This window comes from Nicotiana tabacum, chromosome 5, assembly GCF_000715075.1.
Source record: "Nicotiana tabacum cultivar K326 chromosome 5, ASM71507v2, whole genome shotgun sequence".
NCBI classification, from domain to species: Eukaryota; Viridiplantae; Streptophyta; class Magnoliopsida; order Solanales; family Solanaceae; genus Nicotiana; species Nicotiana tabacum.
Window position 1 is genome coordinate 160,620,792 of NC_134084.1, and position 19,764 is coordinate 160,640,555.

At 40.2% G+C, this 19,764-nt stretch overlaps 1 protein-coding gene across 1 annotated transcript; it reads right to left on the reverse strand.

Moving 5' to 3' along the window:
* Positions 1-5,336: 5,336 nt before the first annotated feature.
* Positions 5,337-6,271, reverse strand: LOC107832505 (reticulon-like protein B11). The gene is made up of 3 exons (XM_016660397.1): positions 6,057-6,271; positions 5,526-5,667; positions 5,337-5,441 (listed from the first exon to the last, which is right to left on the reverse strand). Exons 1-3 carry the CDS (start codon positions 6,269-6,271, stop codon positions 5,337-5,339), a joined length of 462 nt encoding a protein of 153 aa, XP_016515883.1.
* Between the last annotated feature and the right edge of the window lie 13,493 nt (positions 6,272-19,764).

Below are 19,764 nucleotides of genomic sequence, written 5' to 3' on the forward strand. Positions count from 1 at the left end.
TGAATGTGTAGAAGTTTAAAATAATTATTTGGCTTAATGTAGTATTACTAAAAGCAAATTAATTAGTTAAAGTAATGAAAAATTACTTTAACACAGAAAATATCTCATTATAAATTTCAAATGCAGATAGTTTAATGAAATTTTTACCTCATATAGCAAAGATTAACACCTTATTTATTTTAAATAAATACTATTTAAAAATATTATATTTTATAGATACATTTTAATGTTTATAGCAAAATATTTATTTTTGGTTACCTCCTCCCCTTAAGCCACTATATATGCTATTTTTTATTTTTCTCTCACATAATTACCGTATTTGATGTAAACTTCTCACTCCACGTTCTCTCTCTAATTTGATACACTGCATCCTCTTCCCCTATTCCAGAAAACACGAAAAAAGAGAGGGTAAAATTCTTCTGTTAGCATTTGAGAAAATAATTGCTACTGCATTTGATTTATTTACTCAACTTTGGGCTTCTGATTGCGAGCAGAGTTTGGATCTGGCGATGAGCCTCCACGTCGTAGTGGCTATATGCTGTAGTCTCGGAAGGTTCGAAGAGGCGATTCCGGGGCTAGAAAGGACGATTAAGGTGCCAAAAGTTTCAAAAGGTGCAGATCATGCGCTCGCGACGTTCTTAGTGTATATGCAGCTCGATGATACTCATTCTATGCTTGGACAGTTAGATCGGTCGATTGAATGTCACAAGGATGGTTTGAAAATACAGATGGGAGCTTTAGGAGATACAGATCCGAGAGTCGCAAGCTTAGGGTTGTTTTTGAACAAAGACGACAGAGTTGGGTGCTGAGCAACTTGAATTTTCTGTTAATATATTTTCAATGTATTTCAATGTATCTCGCTGTATTTCATTGTATTCATTATCTTTTTTCATTGTATTTCAATGTATCTCGTTGTATTCTATGTATTTCATTATATTCATTGCCTTTTTTTTTTATTATTATTGTATTTCAATGTACCCTGCTGTATTCTATGTATTTTATAGTATTCACTGTCTCGCTATATTCCATAAATGTATTCATATGTTTTTTTAATTAATATAATTTATGTATTCAGATGTATTATATAATTTCTTTGAAGATTACTATGTTTTTGGGGTGTTTTTTGATTGAGAATTTTTTTATAACTGGAAATACAAAATTTGTGTGTTATAATTGAGTTTGTTGAGTTATATTAGGAGTCTATTATGTTAATTGATTCACTTTCCATTTAAAAATAGTGTAATCCCCTGTTTTACGCCGTGAGCACAATTGAATACAAAAATCTGTCCAGCTGTAATCCCATGTTTCACGCCATGAATACAGTCGAATACACTCGAATACAAAAATCTGTCTAGCTATAATCCCCTGTTTCACGCCTAGAAATGCTACTGTGTTCATGAATACAGTACCTTAAATACATTGAATACACTCAAAAAAAATCTGAAAACATAGTTATAGGAAGTAATATAGTAAATGGTAGCTACAACTAGCTAATAACCACTAAAACATAGTGGTTTCTGAAAGTTTCTCATAGTTTAATTTGGGAGAATTACATACCTTATCACTTGGCTCAACACCCATCAGAAAATGGCTCACGTTTGAAGCTCTTACCCAGTGTAGCTCAGGTTGTACATAACCTAAATATTACTTTTCACCAATTAGCCCACCCCTTTTTTCTTCGTTCTTCGTTCTTCTTCTTCTTCTTCTTCTTCTTCTTCTTCTTCTTCTTCTTCTTCTTCTTCTTCTTCCCGTGTCAGCCTTTGCACCACAAAAATTTCTCTACTATTGTTATTCTCCTTTAATTATTTTTCGGATTCCAATGGTTACACCATTACAGGTGGTTCAAAGATTTGATTTGATTTTAGAAAGTGAGTTTTTCGATATGTTAGTTGTTTGGAATGGGTGTTGTCCCAATTGATTGGAAATATCAAGATGAGTTCAAAACTTAAATTTCAAGTGATTTGGAGTAGATTTAGGCTATATTTGAGTTAAATTTCAGAGGATGCCTAAGGAAGAAGAAGAAGAACACGTGAAGCTCCATTGATAGGATTCAATTGTATAATAATATATAATATTGTATAAATAGTATATAAACACCTCTTATACACTATTGTATACAAGGTTGATACATTATTTACTGGTATTTGGTGAATTTCTCGCATTTTCTTCTTCTTCTTCTTCTTCTTCTTCTTCTTCTTCTTCTTCTTCTTCTTCTTCGTCTTCTTCTTCTTATTATTCTTCTTATATACCTATATACATAGTATATTAAGAATATTTTCACTCTGTGATTATACATCTTTATACACTTTTATACAACTATATACAGAATGTACTTCTTTGTATAGAAGTGTATAACATTATTTAAAAGTCTATAAGCATCTCTGACGAAATTTTTGTACGATTTTCTCTTGCAATTCTTGTATAAAACTAGTCCAAATCTCCAGCAAATAATTTCAAACTTTGTATATAACCTACTTAGACTATTTCTAATAAGTTTAAACAATACTCACTCCAAATTTATCACAAAATCATAATCGAAATTTAACAAGATTAACATTAAAGGAGATGGGAATTTAGGTTTCTCGCGTCTGTTTTTGCGTTTTGTAGTTGTGATAGGTATGTATAAACATGAAGATATACAAAATTTAAAAAATAATAATTCGGAGAAGTATTGGTTATGGAAGAAGGCACGAATGAATGTTGATTTAGTGTCTCGATCAATGGTTACACTAAAAATGGGGAACTGATTTTTGTTTGCATATGATTATTTTTATTAATTAAATTAAATATTTATGGGTGAAAAATAAGGAGAGAGCTACAATAGGGGTAGGTAGGTGACGGAAAAATAAATGAGGTTGTTATAATTAGAGGGAATGAGAAAAGAAAAGACCTTATTGATATTTGGCTACACATTTGCAAACTTGTAACTGAGCTAAAATAGTACAAGATCAACTTATGGAGTGCACTATTCTATAATTTTGTCTTTAATATTTTGAAATTTTAAAAATTATTAGTACATTTTTAGAAGAAAAAGTGGCTAAAGTATTTTTTTTTAGACGGTTTCGAAACAAATGAGTGTTACATAAATAAAAACAAAAGAAGTATATGCACAATATCGCATTAGTTAGGTGTGAGATAAAGTACAAATAAGTTCTTTTGCCATGGTGGGGCAAAAGTTATATGTATGCGTACTTGCAGTTCACTAGGGGAAGCATATTTTTGTTATTTTCTCTGTTTCTCTGCCTCATAACTCCAGCTTTTTAAGTATAAAGTTAAAGACATTTGCATTTTGGGGTTTTGTAGAGTAGTATAAAGTTAAAGACATTTCCTCTTGGGATTTGGTAGAATCAGGAAAAAGTTTAATACTATTTATTTACGTTTGTTTTTATCTTTTTGGACTTCTATAGAATCAGCGTAACATCATACATCAATCGACTAAATTAGCAAATCTAGTTGGTGTAAGGACTGAACTTCAGTCACTAAAGGTTTTGGACCAGGTCCAAAACTGTCTTGCAGCCGCAAATGCAAGAGGACTACATCTCTTTCTCAATCTTGGGGAACATAATATGCCAATATAGTTCTGATCGATGAGTCACGAACCGGTGTTAACGAGAGACTGAAAGTTTGGAGACATACTCTTGAGTCTAAAGGTTTCAAGCTGAGTAGAACGAAGACGGAATACTTGGAGTGTATTTTCAGCACTGAGCCGGGGGAAGTGGGCGTGGATGTGAGGCTTGAATCACAGGTTATCCCAAGTAGAGGAAGCTTCAAGTACCTTGGGTCAGTTATCCATGGGGGAGGGGAGATTGATGAAGATGTCGCACACCGTATTGGGGTAGGATGGATGAAGTGGAGGTTAGCATCCGGAGTTTTGTGTGACAAAAGAGTGCCAACAATACTCAAAGGTAAGTTCTATAAAGCGGTGGTTAGACCGGCCATGATGTATGGGGCGGAGTATTGGCCTGTTAAAATCTCACATATCCAAAAGATGAAAGTAGCTGAAATGAGAATGTTGAGGTGGATGTGCGGACACACCAGGATGGACAAGATTAGAAATGATGATATTCGGGAGAAGGTGCACGTGGCTCCCATTGATGACAGGATGCGAGAAGCGCGACTCAGATGGTTCGGGCATGTAATGAGGAGAAGTCCAGATGCTCCAGTGAGGAGGTGTGAGCGGCTGGTTGTGGAGGGCACGAGAAGAGGTAGAGGGCGGCCTAAGAAGTATTGGGGAGAAGTGATCAGGCAGGATATAGCGAGACTTCAGATTTCCGAGGACATGACACTTGATAGAAATTTGTGGAGGTCGAGTATTACAGTTGTAGGCTAGGAGCTAGTTGAGTCTTGTGTTACTTTGTTCCATTGTGAGCCTAGTCTGATAAGGTTTTAATCGAAAATTACTAGGGGCATTGTCGTGTCTTAATATTTTCTCTTTTCGGTGCTAGATCTATTTACTAGCCATCATTTCTGCCTTGTATTTTTCTTATGCATTTTAGGTTCCTATTTTTCCTATGATCTCTATGGTGAAACTAATATTCCCCCCTTTTGTTTTTCTTGTTTTTCTTATTATCTTGAGCCGATGGTCTTTCGGAAACAGCCTCTATACCCCTTTGGGGTAGGGGGTAAGGTCTACGTACATACTACCCTCCCCAGACCCCACTTGTGGGATTTTCCTGGGTTGTTGTTGTTGTTGTATCTCCTTCCCAAAAAGAATAATAATAAAGTTCTAACATTTAAAACAATGTGAAATAAACATATTTAAAGCTCAAATAAAAGACTTGATATGCTACTAACAAAATATATTGAAAATGTTGAATCAAAGGAGGTTAAAAAGAAACAGAGAACTAAAACAGCCTGTTATGAAGGCATTGGAATTCAATTTGTTCCTGCGAGAATACGATGATGATTCGACTTCCATTTTTTTGCATAAGCCCAGAGAAGCAACAGAATTATTACTCCAGAATCTTATAAATAAAAAGATACTCAGCAGTCAGCTCATTCAAGCTGTCATGACTCTGGATTTTCTTTCCTGAATCAAGACTAATTCTTTAGACTTACAGTTTCTACAAAATATCTTCAGAAGTAATGTCCTAAGATACTATTTAAGTTAACCCATTTGCTTACTTTCACCCGAGTCGAGTGTAAGTCTTCAAATCATAACTAGCAGACAATGTCCAGTAGATATTTAACAGATCAAACTTCTAAGACAAGATTGTCAAAAAGATAAATATTTGAGAATATAAAGAGCAGATGCATTATACGAGTTGGAAGTCAGACTTCTAAGATCAATAGAAAATACCAACTAATAATCTTTTTTTAATTGGTTATACCACATATTAATCTATAAAAGGTATTTCAACATGTTGATTTTGTACACAATTGAGAGAAATCAAGGAAACATTGAATGAGCCTCCATTAGAAAGTACTTTGCTTATGAGGCCCTGATGAACAAAATCCACATTAAGTAGAAACAAACACGAAAATGATTGGACTAAAGAAAAAAGAAGGATAACATGAGAACAGACCCAAACAAAAAGTATCAAGTTCCCACTAATAGCAATATCATGTGCAATCCGCAGTATATGGTTTACCCAAACACGCATCATATCAGCAGCCTTCACGACAAATTCCTCGGGAACTTCCATATCAGGAATTGGAGGTAAAGGTCTGGAATTATAGAAACAACAATTCATTCATGTTTGTTGCAGACGTAAAACAAATAAAGCAGATGTGTCTTTTTGGTTTAAACTTGTAGATGAGGCAATTCACACAACTCAGCAAGATATCAGGTCCTAATTCAACTTCTCAAAACCACCCATTGACAATATTTTCACATGTTTGACCATGAAAAAGAATCAGGTTATATGTAAAGGGTGCGTTGCAAAACTAAGATACATAAATGTATCTATTCTCTAACAACTTAAGTTCTTATATGAGACAGTTCATGAAGCTCCACACAACTAAGTCTGACAATACATATTAACTTACATTAAATGTATAAATTGTGATTTTTGACAGAGGAAGAAAATGTGAAAAATAAATGCATCAATCAATACCTGTTGAGAAGTGAAGCAGATTTAGCCCAGAAAAAGAGATTCACAACTAAAAGCAACAGCACATTGGCAATAAAAGATAAGAGATTGTAGCCAGCTCGCTCAAGTAGAAACCAAAGAACAGTGGAACTAACAAGCAGAGTAACACTGCCGCATCGTCTCCTCCACAACAACAGATCAGCAACTGCAATAACAATTAAAAACCTCAAGAATACCATTCTAATTTCTCCCTATCAAAATAGTATTTCTATTTTCTTCATTTTTTTTTTTCCATTTCTTTGTGATTAATACCACTTAGCTGGAATTAAGGTTTAGTCTGGTTAGTGAAACTTGTACCAAAGAATCTCCAGTTTTTGAAACGTAAAATTTTATTTTTGAGACAAATTATTTTAAACAGGAATTAGATGCGTCCGACTAGAGCGGAACGGATTCAGATGATTCATATGCTAACCCAATTAATTTGGAATTGAACTAACTTGATTGATTGAATAGTGCATTCTAATGAATGCTAACATGCTAGAATGAAGAAATTCGAGAAAAAATGGAGGATTAATGTCAAATCCGAATTGATGGAAATGCAGAGGCAAAATTGTGAATAAAACACTGTATACGGGTAAAACCGGTCTCGCAGTAGGTCCCGTTCTCCGACATGATAAGCCAAGCTGTAACACGACGTCGTCGGTCTCGTAACAGTCGTTTTGAGATCTAGCACGTCGTTCGGCGGTTTGAGGCCACAAGCAGCAACACTTCAGGTATTACGACATGTTCGCGTTGTCGGAATTGAAATTCGGGAAGTTCGAAGTTGATTTGGAAAGAGAATTGTCATTTCGGAAGCTTTAAGTTGGAAGATTCTGACTAAAGTTGGATTTTGAGTAAACGACCTCGACATCGGGATTTAAAGGTTCCAAAAGCTTCATATGATGATTTTGGACTTGGGTGTATGTTCGGATCAGGTTTTGGATGACCCGGGAGCGTTTCGGCATCTATTGTGGAAGTTAGCATTTTGGAAGAATTTCATAAATTTTGTTTAGAAGTGCATTTTAATGTTATTGATATCCGTCTGGTATTTCGAGTTTGGAAATAGCTTCGTATGGTGATTCTAGTATTGGGAGCGCATCCGAAAGTGGATTCGGAGGTCCGTAGGTCATTTTGGGGTAACTTGGCGAAAGTTAGAAATTTGAAGGTTTTTGAGGAGTTTGACCAGAAGTGGACCTTTTGATATCGGGGTCGGATTCCAATTTCAGAAGTTTGAGTAGGTCCGTAATGTCAAATGTAACTTGTGTGCAAATTTTGAGGTCAATCGGACGTGATTTGATAAGTTTCGGCATCGAATGTAGAAGTTGGAAGTTCTAAAGTTCATTAAGCTTGAATTGGAGTGCGATTCATGATTTTGATGTTGTTTGATATGATTTGAGGTTGCGAGCAGATCCATGTTATGTTATGAGACTGGTTTGTGTGATTAGACGGGCTCACAGGGGCCTCGGGTGTGTTTCGGAGGTGTTTGAGTTGTATCGCGCTCTTATTTGATGTTTCAACGTCGTTTCTTTGGGCATAAAAGAAACTATATTGAGAAACTACCTTTTATTTATGATTGGATTGAACCATTAGATCCGTATCGTAACTACGGAGCCATAGTAACAAGAATCGTCGAATTTTGATGTCATATGAGAGAGTTGTGCCCATTTCCGTGACGGACAAAATTGCTGGTTTCTGGTGCGAAGATTTGTTCTTCACAAACGCGAGAGAGGTTTTGCGAACTCGAAGAAGGATTTCTGGGTTGATCGGTCAACGCAAAAAATTTCTCTTCACGACCGCGAAGGCGATGAAGAAAAATTGTCTGGATAGTGTTTTAAACCGAGAATTTTAGTATTTTGGGCATATCTTGAGTTCTAGAGTTCCGTTTGAGGTGATTTTTGCGGCGTTGTTCTCGTCTCAACAAGGGGGTAAATATATAACCTTTATTTTGATGTTTCTCCATGATTATTTCTGTTGGTTTCTATTTTTATCCGTGTTTGGATTGTAGAAATTGGGATTTTGAGCATCAACGTTGAAAAATGGTAAATCCTTGCTTTGAGGGTCGATTCATTGATGAAATTGGATGAATTTCTGGATATAGACCATATGAATTATAGATAATATTTACGAGCATGTGGACTCGAGGGTTGACTTTATTGACTTTTCGAGCGGAGATGGGAGTTGTTACAAATTGATTTATTATGAGTATTAGAGTATATTTTTATTGTTTGCACATTGCTTGACTAGTTTTGGAGCGACAAACATTGGTTTGAGGTGTTAGAGCGATGTTGGAATCGGTTATGAAACTTCGAAGAGAGGTAAGTCTCCTTTTTAACCTTGTAAGAGGGAATTTACCCCATAGGTGAAATGATTTGATTTGTACTTCTATTTGTGGGGCTACGTACGCATGAGGTGATGAGAGTCTGTACGTAGCTACTATTCCTATTTATGTCCGGGTAGTTTAGGTTTACACCATGCTTTGTGGACACCGTTACTTGATTATATTTGTTAATTGTATCAAATGGAACTAAGTTGAGGATTATTAAAGATTTAAAAGTTTCAATTTGAATTGTCTTTATTTTAAAAAGAATCAAAAAGGGTTATGATTTAATGATAAATTTATATTTGACCACATCGCAAGTATGATCCGCGAGCGGAGAAACTCCTTAAATTTATATTCGACCGCGTTGCATGTATGATCCGCGAGCGGGGTAATTCCTTAAATTTATATTTGATTGCATCGCATGTATGATTCGTGAGTGGGGTAAATAGATGCATCTATGGTTCACGCCGTTTGACCCTTGGCAATGCATAATTTAAATATTATGTTGGATCGGGCCGTACGACCTCGTCATAATTTGTGCATGACTTAATTGATTGTTTTAAAATTTTTGATAATTGATGTGGCCTCATTGGCCGGAGATATAAATTGTTAAAAGATGAAAATAAATTTGGAAATATCTTATTAACAAAAGAATTGTTTACCTGCTTCATGTTATTGAGTTTACAATCACCTTAAAGAAATTCATAATTTATTATATTATCGGTATATTATTGTTGGCCATATTAAGTGTCGGAATCGACCTCTCATCACTTCTTCGAAATTATACTGGATACTTACTGGGTACGCATTATTTTCGCACCTATACTACACTTGCTGTATATTTTTTTGTATAGGCACATGTACGTCTAGTGGCCTTGTGGGCGCAGCGGTGTGGTTGATATGGGGACTTAGGTGAGATGCATCCTATGAGACAATCCACAGCCAGCAGAGTCTCCTTTAGAGTACTTATATTTTTCTTTTCTGTCCAAATTTATATTTCAGACAGTTATTGTATTTTATTTTAATTCCTAGTAAGTGCTTATGCACTTGTGACACCAGGTTCTGGATGATTATGGGATATTCAGTATTGAAATTGGAGAATATTATTATTATTCTGTAAAGTTCATCTTTTACTAGTTAAGTTGAAGGAAATTTATGATCTCAGAAATATAAAAATGAGAATTTAATTAACTACTTAGTGTTGGCTTGCCTGACAGTGATGTCCGGTGCCATCACGACCTTTAACGGATTTTGGGTCGTGACAACATGGTGTCAGAGCACGAGATTCACTTAGGTCTCACGAGTCATGAGCGAGTCTAGTAGAGTCTTGCGGATTGGTACGGAGATGTATATACTTATCTTCGAGAGGCTACAAGGCTGTTAGGAGCACTTCCCTTCTTGATTCCTCATCGTGTGAATCGATCCTTTTGAGGCTTGTACCTTTATTTCTTTCCTATACAATCTTATGCGACGTGATGAACTTGTAATGGATTGGGAATCGAGGAATTGTCATGGTACTACAGATATGGTGCAAAATATTTCTACCTGCATATTTGATTAGGCTATTACCGTCGTCTTTCGGAAGGCCATCTTGTCGTTTCAGCTCAACATCAGTATTACCTAAGGTTTTGATATTTGGCATTGATTTTTATGATGATTTGTGCGTTGCTATCGCATAGTGTCTGTGTAATAATAGGATGCTTGTCTAGGCGTCAAGGCAGTGAATGACCTGAAATGAGGTTTTACATAGTGTATGATTCAGAGATTCAGTATTCTATTTCTAGCGGAGAAAGGCAATCGGACTAGGAATGTTCAGATTTGGGTTGATGGAGTACCGAGACTTCGTATTTTTGAGCGTGGTAGAGTTCTTAATTGTGATGTGGTGTCATCGTCTTTGTTGAACACATTAAGGTTCGCTGATGTTATGGCATTCTTCAATTTGCTTTCGGGGCAGGGTATTATGAAATGGTGCCTGAGATGCGGTTATCAGAGATAATAGAGTATAGCGATTTCGGAATCGAATTGGTACTTTTAGTATTGATGGCTCAAGAAAGATGATCTTTTAAAAGGTTTAGAGTTGGTACCGGCTCATTTTTTGGATGTTACGGAGATGGATTCGGATTTGGGGCAACAATTAGGTGATGAAGGACAAGGAAGGACATGTGGGAGGTGTTTTGCAGTGGTTGAATTGCTAGAAGTTCAAGTGTGAAAAGTAGAAGTCGAGGAGTTACTTAAAGGAGAGGGTTGAACCAAAGTGGGAGAGTGACAGAGTAATATATAAGTTCTGTGGTAGGATGGTCACACGCCTTGAGGAAAGTCTAGAGCCATTTGGGAAATTCATGGTGGACAACGACTAGGTCCACTGATTTTTTATTTGGGTGCAACATTACTTCGAGTTTGGAGTGTGTTGTTGGACTTTTAGCTGATGCCAATGGGGAAGAAGGAACCTCGGTGGGTCTCAAGGTTATTGAATTGTAGCTTCAAGCTAAGTGGGAGAGCCCCACCATCTATGATTGGATTGCGTGGTTGTCTACTTCTGTGGTTTCTGGTTATCGGTGTACTAGTGGGTTAGTATGACTAAGGAAAAAAAACATTAGTGGTAATTTGAGCAAAGGATTTGAGGAATATGTGCTATCTTTGGCCTTATCGGTCCATGTTCAGGTTTTGGGAAGATTCATGATTTATGCTTTGTGTAGAGGTGATTTACAAGAAAGGTGATTCAGCCGGTTGCTTCTTTGATAGGGTGTTCATGTGCTAGCAAAGCCTTGGGGGTTTGATTAAATTCGGGACCAAGTCAGAGTGGGTGACTCTCAACAACGGTCCTATTGGATTCAAAGGTTAAAGTGTGGTGCCTAAGGGCTTTGAGTCCGTGGTATGGTTAAGTATCGAGCTTTTATGGCGGATTATGAAAGGGGCTTGGATTGTTCTATATTATCTTCTATCTGCGGTATAGTATTGATGGAATGGGAAAAAATAACTTCGGATTCATAGAAGAATTGCCAAAAAGGGTATACTAGTTGAAGACACAATTATGCGTACAAGGAGGGTATGAAATGGTTCGTGGGTTTTGAGACAACGTGGTCTTATGAAATCAGGCCACTCAGGACGAGTGTGGAGTTGGGTTCATGATGTTTTGAATGAGGCTATTATTATTCCTAAGTCAAGCCCAGAGTAAATTAGAAGAAGTCGAATAAGTTAGCAATAGTTGAATTGGCACGATGGTGGCAATGATCAGTTCCTTCAGCGTGATAAGTTATACATGTGCTTGGTGGCGGTGTGTGAGAGGCTTGACGGCCGCCTTAATTGATTTTATGTGAAATCATTCAAGTGTTATGCCCTATTATGTGTAGTTGGATCCTGGAAGGGTTATGATGGTTTAGATCACGACTCGAGGTTTTATTTTCTGCGGTTATAAGAATCCAGTCACGTATTGTAATGGTTCTCTTGAAATGAGTTAAGTAAAAGGTTTCTATATAATGAAGTCTTTACTCTATTAGTGGTTCAGGAGTTATGATGGAATTCTTGTACTCTTGTGCATTGGCATGATTAAGTGCATCGAGTAGCATGGGACTTGGAATTTGAGGATCAAGGTTGCAGTTTGGTATCGACAAGAATGTTACCAGCTTAGATGAGTAGGGAAAAGAGATTTAGATGGTTAGAGTAAGTTGGTGTTGTCTTTAGCGTCACATGAGATCGGTGTCCTGTGTAAGAGGCTTTGAGTACTGATTTCGGATTTTTGATTTGCTTTAAACATTAATGCGTCCGGTGGTATGGATATGCAGACTTTTTACCTGGTGCGGAAGGTCGTGGGAGCCTGTACCACGGGAAAATGGTATACATGTGACATGTAGTCACTTAATTGATCGAAGATTGGAACCAAGTATGAAGATTGTGGTACTATCGTTCATATGAGAATTTATGCCTGAAGGGCGCTCGGTTCATTTGGTTATAGATTGTGGAAGTTTGTTCCGGATCAACAACTGTCTTTGTGTGTCATGGGAAGAAGAATTGTCAGAATGGGTGTACCAGTTGAAGACACAATTATGTGCACAAGGAGGGTATGAAATGGTTCGTGGGTTTTGAGATGAAGTGGTCTTATGAAATCAAGTCACTTAGGATGAGTGCGGAGTTGGGTTCGTGATGTTTTGAATGGGGCTATTATTATTCCTAAGTCAAACCCATAGTAAATTAGAAGAAGTCGAATTAGTTAGCAATGGTTGAATTGGCACGATGGTGGCAATGATCAGTTCCTTTAGCATGATAAGGTATACATGTGCTTGGTGGCGGTGCGTGAGAGGCTTGACGGCCGCCGTAATTGATTTTATATGAAAGCATTCAAGTGTTATGCCATGTTATGTGTAGTTGGATCTTGGAAGGGTTATGATGGTTTAGATCACAACTCGAGATTGTATTTTCTGCGGTTATAAGAATCCAGTCACGTATTGCAATGGTTCTCTTGAAATGAGTTAAGTAAAAGGTTTCTATATGATGAAGTATTTATTCTATTAGTGGTTCAGGAGTTATGATGAAATTCATGTACTCTTGTACATTGGCATGATTAAGTGCATCGAGTAGCATGAGACATGGAAGTTGAGGATCAAGGTTGCAGTTTGGTGTCGACAAGAATGTCACCAGCTCGGATGAGTATGGAAAAGGGATTTAGATGGTTAGAGTAAGCTGGTGTTGTCTTTAGCGTCACCTGAGATCGGTGTCCTCTGTAAGAGGCTTTGAGTACTGATTTCGGATTTTTGATTTGCTTTACGACATTAGTACGTATGGTGGTATGGATGTGCAGACTTGTTACTTGGTGCGGAAGGTCGTGGAAGCGTGTACCACGGGAAGATGGTATACGTGGGACATGTAGTCACTTGATTGATCGAAGATTGGAACCAAGTATGGAGATTGTGGTCCTATCGTTCATATGAGAATTTATGCCTGAAGGGCGCTCGATTCATTTGGTTATGGATTGTGGAAGTTTGTTCCGGATCAACGACTGTCCTTGTGTGTCATGGGAAGAAAGGTTATTGTGAATTCTTGAAAGGTTACTAGCCTAGTGCGTGATAAGAATCGGCTTGAGGTCTGTGGATGGATCTATATGTGAATGTGGGCTCTATATCAGGTTGGATTTATTTATTTCAGCATAGTGCTCCTTATGGAGGAGTATTCAGACGTTGGATGTTATTTCGTCGTCGGCTATTTCGTGTAATATTATATTGTGCCGTATGAGTCGTGAAACGGCTTGATAAATTTCACATGTGTTGAGGTTCCGCGTAGCGATGGTGTTATGTGACAGGATGGTGTTGTATCCAATTTTTTCCTATATATTTTTAATATGCAAAATACCTTCAAAATAGCATATATATGCATATATAATGTCATGGGCGGCTTTCTAGCCATGCCCCATGACCCCTTGGGCACGCCCCGTGGCGTCCTAGCAAGCCTCCCAATGCCTAGCGCCACAGACGACCCCGTGGTCTTGGCCACGCCAAGTGACAAGCGTGCATGTTCCTCTGTCGCCACACCGATATCCCTCGCCAGCGCCCAACTGCAGGTGGATGCCAACAACGCCGCGCGCGCATACCCTGATGCCAAAGACTATGCTGCTGACAACGGGTCTGTTTTTGCCTTGTAGAAAACTAAGTCCTTTTCATTGTAAATATAGAGTAGTTTTATTCCATGTACTTCCATGATGTTTCTCTAGTTTAATCAAGTCTAGTCTTGTAGCTTTGGTTTATTTTTTTAAGTATTATTAGGGGGGATCAAGCAATCAAACTTTATAGCAAGCAAACAATTCTCTATACTGGTGTCTCTCCCCCTCGACACCGCGTTGCCTTTCTGTAATAGCTTTCATTAATGCAATCGAGATTTCTTTCATTCTCAATTCTCATTTCTGTTCTCTTAATTGGTCTTGACATTGGTTTTCCCGTACGATACTGACAATCTAGTCTAGCGTACAGAGGGGACCTCAGTTGGCGGACAGTAACTGCACTGATATCAGTTGCTTAGCCTTACGTCGCCCTTCCAAGGAATCTCAGGAAGGCGCCACGTACCAGTTGGTATTAGAGCCTAGGCTCGACATCGGACGAGGGAACGCATTGCCATTACCACCATTTCTGACCATGGTGAATCATGGGGACCGCATTGCGGCCCTTGAACAGACGGTTGACGGATTACGACCCATTGTGGATACGGTGCCTGAACTAAGAACCAGCCTAGGGCAAAGGTTGGACGACCTGGACTGCAGGGTACTCCAGGCCGAAGTTGACATAGAAAACATCAGTCGCGACTCCGAGGGAGACCGCAAACAGCAGCCACAAAGGCAGGCGAAATTTTTGGAAAATTTGAGGGACTCCAACAGGAGCGTGCCGAGGATTTAGCTTACAGAGCACAAGAGGCAGACAGGTTGACTGCCATGCAACAAACTATTGACGACTTGACAGACAAACTCAATGTTGTCAATGCTGCTTTACAAGGCCTGCTTTGAGGCGGTGGAAACCAAATCAAGGGCGCTGCGAACCCCGCTTCCCCGACATAAAAACTAAAAATTCCAGATCTAAAGCCATACAGTAGAGCTAGGAATGCCAAGGAAGTGGAAAACTTCATCTTTGACATCGAACAATACTTTGATGCTGTTGGAGGCCTATAAGAAGCTAAGAAGGTAGCAACTGCTGCCATGTATCTTTAGGGTGATGCTAAACTCTAGTGGCGAGTGAAGTACGAAGCCATCAAGGCCGGTGAAGCTGCTCTCGAGACATGGGTAGAACTGAAGGCAGCCATACGCCTACAGTTCTTCCCCGAAAATGTTGAATACAATTCAAGGAGAAAGCTACGGGAGCTTTGCCAGACCAAGTTAGTGCGGGACTACGTGTGGGAATTCTCCGCGCTCATGCTAAACATATGTTACATGGGGGACAAATACAAGCTCTTCACCTTCCTAGAAGGGTTGAAACCTTATGCCCGCATGGAACTGCAAAGACAAAGAGTAGATACCCTACCCAAGGCGATCCAAGCAGCTGAATGCCTTGGGGACTATCAAGTGGAAGCTCGGAAGGATCGACCTCACCAGCCTGTCCGAGCGGGATTCAAAAGGCAACCTAGCAATGGTGGCTCTAGTAGAAGTGGGGGAGATCAGAGTGCAACCAAATCTAAGGCTCCCTCCTCAGGCAGCAATAGTGCTACGTCAAACAACAATGACCAGGGGAGAAAGCCTCCTTCGGGATGCCGTCATTGCGGCAGACCACATTGGAATAATGAGTGTCCACATGCATAGATGAATGCCCATCAAGCCTTTGACGATAGGATAGATGACAACACAGACGATGCAGACCAGACCGAGCCAGTAAGTGCCTTCAATGCAATTGTTGGCTCTATTTCTAAGGCCTTAGCGGGAACCGGTGCTGCCATTCGTAAGAAGAAGGACCCCTTCCCAAGCACCAAGAAAGGGAAAAAGAAGGCGGATGAGAGGACCTTAATGTTCATTGAGATGAAGGTAAATGGCAAGCCCATTCGGGCGATGATAGACACGGGTGCTACCCACAACTACTTAGCCTCGAATCAGGTGGAGCGCCTTGGTCTAGTTGTAGGAAAGGGCAGAGGTAGTGTCAAGGCTATCAACTCACCTCCTCAGCCAGTGGGTGGGATAGCCAAAGAGGTACCAGTGAAGCTTGGCCCTTACGAAGGAAAATTCAACCTGCACGTGGTGATCATAGATGACTTCGAGTTGATAGTTGGATTGGAATTCCTGAGGCAAACCAACACCATGCCTGTACTGTATGCTGACATGTTACTGATGATGGGAACAAATGGGACCAAGCCCTGCATTAACCTGTGCATGCCCATGAAGATGGCCGTTGAAAACATCTCGGTCTTGCAGTTGAAGAAGGAGGTCAAAAGACATGAACCTACGTTCCTGGCAACCCTCTGCATTGAAGATGTAGAACGCTCCTCGGGTCCCATTCTTGAGCCCGTGAAGGAGCTACTACTAGAGTTTGAAGATGTCATGCCACAAGACATGCCAAAGCAACTACCGCCTAGGCGCACTGTGGACCATGAAATTGAGCTGGTGCCGGGCGCGAAGCCACCCGCCCGAGCGCCTTACAGAATGTCACAACCCGAACTCACCGAGCTTTGGAGACAATTGACAGAAAGGCTAGACACAGGGATCGTCATGCCCTCCAAATCCCCATACGGGTCCCCTGTGCTATTCCAAAAGAAACATAATGGCAGCCTATGACTCTGTGTGAACTATCGGGCTCTAAACAAAATTACTGTGAAGAACAAGTACCATATTCCGCTAATGGTAGACTTGTTCGATAGACTGGGTGGTGTGACAGTGTTCACCAAAATAGACCTGAAGACTGGTTATTAGCAAGTTCGAATTGCAGAGGGTGATGAACACAAGACGACCTGTGTGACACGATATGGATCGTACGACTTCCTGGTTATGCCATTCGACTTGACTAACGCCCTAGCTACGTTTTGCACTTTGATGAACCAAGTCTTCCGAGAGTACATTAATGAATTCGTGGTGGTCTACTTGGATGACATTGTGGTATATAGCCAAACATTGGAGGAACACCTGATGCACTTGCGTAAGGTCCTAGCTCGATTGCGGGAGCATGAACTATATGCGAAGATATCTAAGTTCTCCTTTGCTCAAAAGCAAATTGACTTCCTCGGACATGTCATCGAGGAAGGGCAGATCAAGATGGACCAACAGAAGATTCAGGCAATCACAGATTGGCCACCGCCTAAGGATATCCACACCTTGAGGGCGTTCCTTGGTCTATGCAATTTATATCGGTGATTTGTGAAAAACTACTCCCTCATTGTTGTACCATTAACAGAACTTCTCAAGAAGGTCATGCCTTGGGAATGGGGACCTAAGCGAGCGGAGGCCTTCAATGCATTGAAAGCGGCTATATCTAGTAGCCCCGTCTTGGCCCTTCCTGATCTGGCCAAGCCATTCGAAGTACAAACAGATGCATCTGACTATGCCCTTGGTGGAGTCTTGCACAAGAAGGGCATCCTGTAGCGTACGAGAGTCGGAAGCTGAAAGATGTAGAGCGGCGCTATGCCGCCCATGAGAAAGAATTATTGGTTGTCGTCCACTACTTGCACCTTTGGAGGCACTATCTGCTGGAGACCCTGTTCGTGGTCAAGACAGACAACACAGCTGTTAGCCATTTCATGACCAAGCCAAAGTTGAATGGTCGACCGGCCAGGTGGCAGGAACTCCTAGCTGAATTCCACTTCAACTTGGAGTACCAAAGTGGGAAGACCAATCATGTTGCTGATGCACTCGGCCGGAGAGCTGATTAAGCATCGGTGTGCCTACTCGCCACCCTAAGGAGGAGCGAAGTAGCCACCTCTATCAAGGACCAAATATAGTATTTACTCATCAAGGATCCTACTGCACAATATTTGGTTTATTTGGTAGGACAGGGCAAGACTCGCTAGTTCTACATGGAAGATGGTTTCCTGAAAGTGAAAGGGAACCGACTTTATTTTCCTAAAGGAGGAGATCTGTGAAGGACTCTTCTGGCTGAATGTCATGATACTCTATAGGTCGGCCATCCCGGTGAGGAACACACCATGTCATTACTTCGCCGTGCATACTATTGGCCTCAAATGACCGATGACGTTGCTCAGTATGTGAAGACTTGTCTAGTATCTTAGAAGGATAAGTCAGACCACTTAACATAAGCGGGACTCTTGGAACCACTAGCTGTTCCAAAGAGACCTTGGGAAAGCGTTTCCCTGGATTTCATCACTGGATTGCCCAAGGTCGGAGATCTCACAACTATCTTGGGGGTAGTAGATCCGTTTTCCAAGTATGCTACCTTTATTGTTGCACCACAATATATATCAGCAGAAGATACAGCTCGACTCTTCTTCTTTCATGTCGTCAAATATTGGGGCCTGCCCAAAAACATTGTTAGTGATCGCGACTCACGCTTTACTAGTAACTTTTGGACCCAACTCTTTAAGTGCCTTGGGTCAAAGCTGAGTCACAACTCAAGTTTTCATCTGCAATCTAATGGCCAGACGGAGCGGTTCAATGGTATGTTGGAGGAATATCTCCGTCACTTTGTAACTGGATCGCAGAAGAATTGGGTGAAGCTTCTGGATGCTGCTCAACTGTGTTTCAATTCACAAAAGAGCTCTAGTACAAACAAAAGCGCTTTTGAAATTGTTACCGGACAACAACCACTACTCCCACACACAGTCAATGCACCAAATATGTCTAAATCTCCTCGAGCTGCTAGCTTCTCAAAAGAGTGGAAGAGAAATTTGGAGATAGTGCAGAGCTATCTTATCAAGGCTCAAAAGCGGATAAAAAGGCATGCTGATCAGAATCGTCGCTTTGTTGAATACCAAGTAGGAGACAAAGTGATGGTCAAAATTCCAAAGTGGTACTTATTTGCGGGGGTCCATGACCCTCGCCTATTGCAAAAATACATTGGACCCTTGTCCATTGAAAGGCGCATTGGGAAAGTTGCATACTGGGTGGATACCCCAGCTTGGTGGAAAATTCATCCTGTCTTCTATGTCAGCCTCCTGAAACCTTTTTGGCAAGACACAGAGGATCCTTCACGGAGCCAGCTCACAATACCCAGTATTCGAGGGCCCAATTCAACCGGAAAAAGTCATGTTGAAGCTATCCTTGATGATAGAGTGATTCATGCCTCAAGGAAAGATCACCAAGAGTTCTTGGTGAAATGGCAGGGCTGTGATGCAGAGGAAAACACTTGGGAGAGGGGAACAAAGCTCAAAGCCTACAAGAGCCTAATTGAAGATTATCTTGCAAGTAAGGCGCCGAGGACGTCGCTAACTCAGGTGGGGGAAAATGTCATGGGCGGCTTTCCAGCCATGCCTCATGACCCCTTGGGCGCACCCCGTGGCGTCCTAGCGAGCCTCCCAATGCCTAGCGCCACGGACGGCCCCGTGGTCTTGGCCGCGCCAAGTGACAAGAGCACATGTGCCTCTGTCTCCCCACCGATATCCCTCGCCAGCACCCAACCACAGACGGATGCCAATAGCGGCGCACACGCAGACCCTGATGCCAAAGACTATGCTGCTGACAACGGACCTGTTTTTGCCTTGTAGAAAACTAAGTCATTTTTATTGTAAATATAGAGTAGTTTTATTCCATGTACTTCCATTATGTTTCTCTAGTTTAATCAAGTCTAGTCTTGTAGCTTTGGTTTATTTTTTTAAGCATTATTAGGGGGGATCAAGCAATCAAACTTTATAGCAAGCAAACAATTCTCTGTACTAGTGTCTCTCCCCCTCGACACCGCATTGCCTTTCTGTAATAGCTTTCATTAATGCAATCAAGCTTTCTTTCATTCTCAATTCTCATTTCTATTC

Bases quoted from the DNA above. Each gene is read 5' to 3' on its own strand.
- LOC107832505 (XM_016660397.1), bottom strand. From the start codon at position 6,271: ATGGTATTCTTGAGGTTTTTAATTGTTATTGCAGTTGCTGATCTGTTG. The intron at 5,668-6,056 runs GTATTGATTGAT...CTATAATTCCAG, and splicing joins TCTGCTTCACTTCTCAACAG to ACCTTTACCTCCAATTCCTG. The intron at 5,442-5,525 runs GTCTGTTCTCAT...TTTGTTCATCAG, and splicing joins ACTTGATACTTTTTGTTTGG to GGCCTCATAAGCAAAGTACT.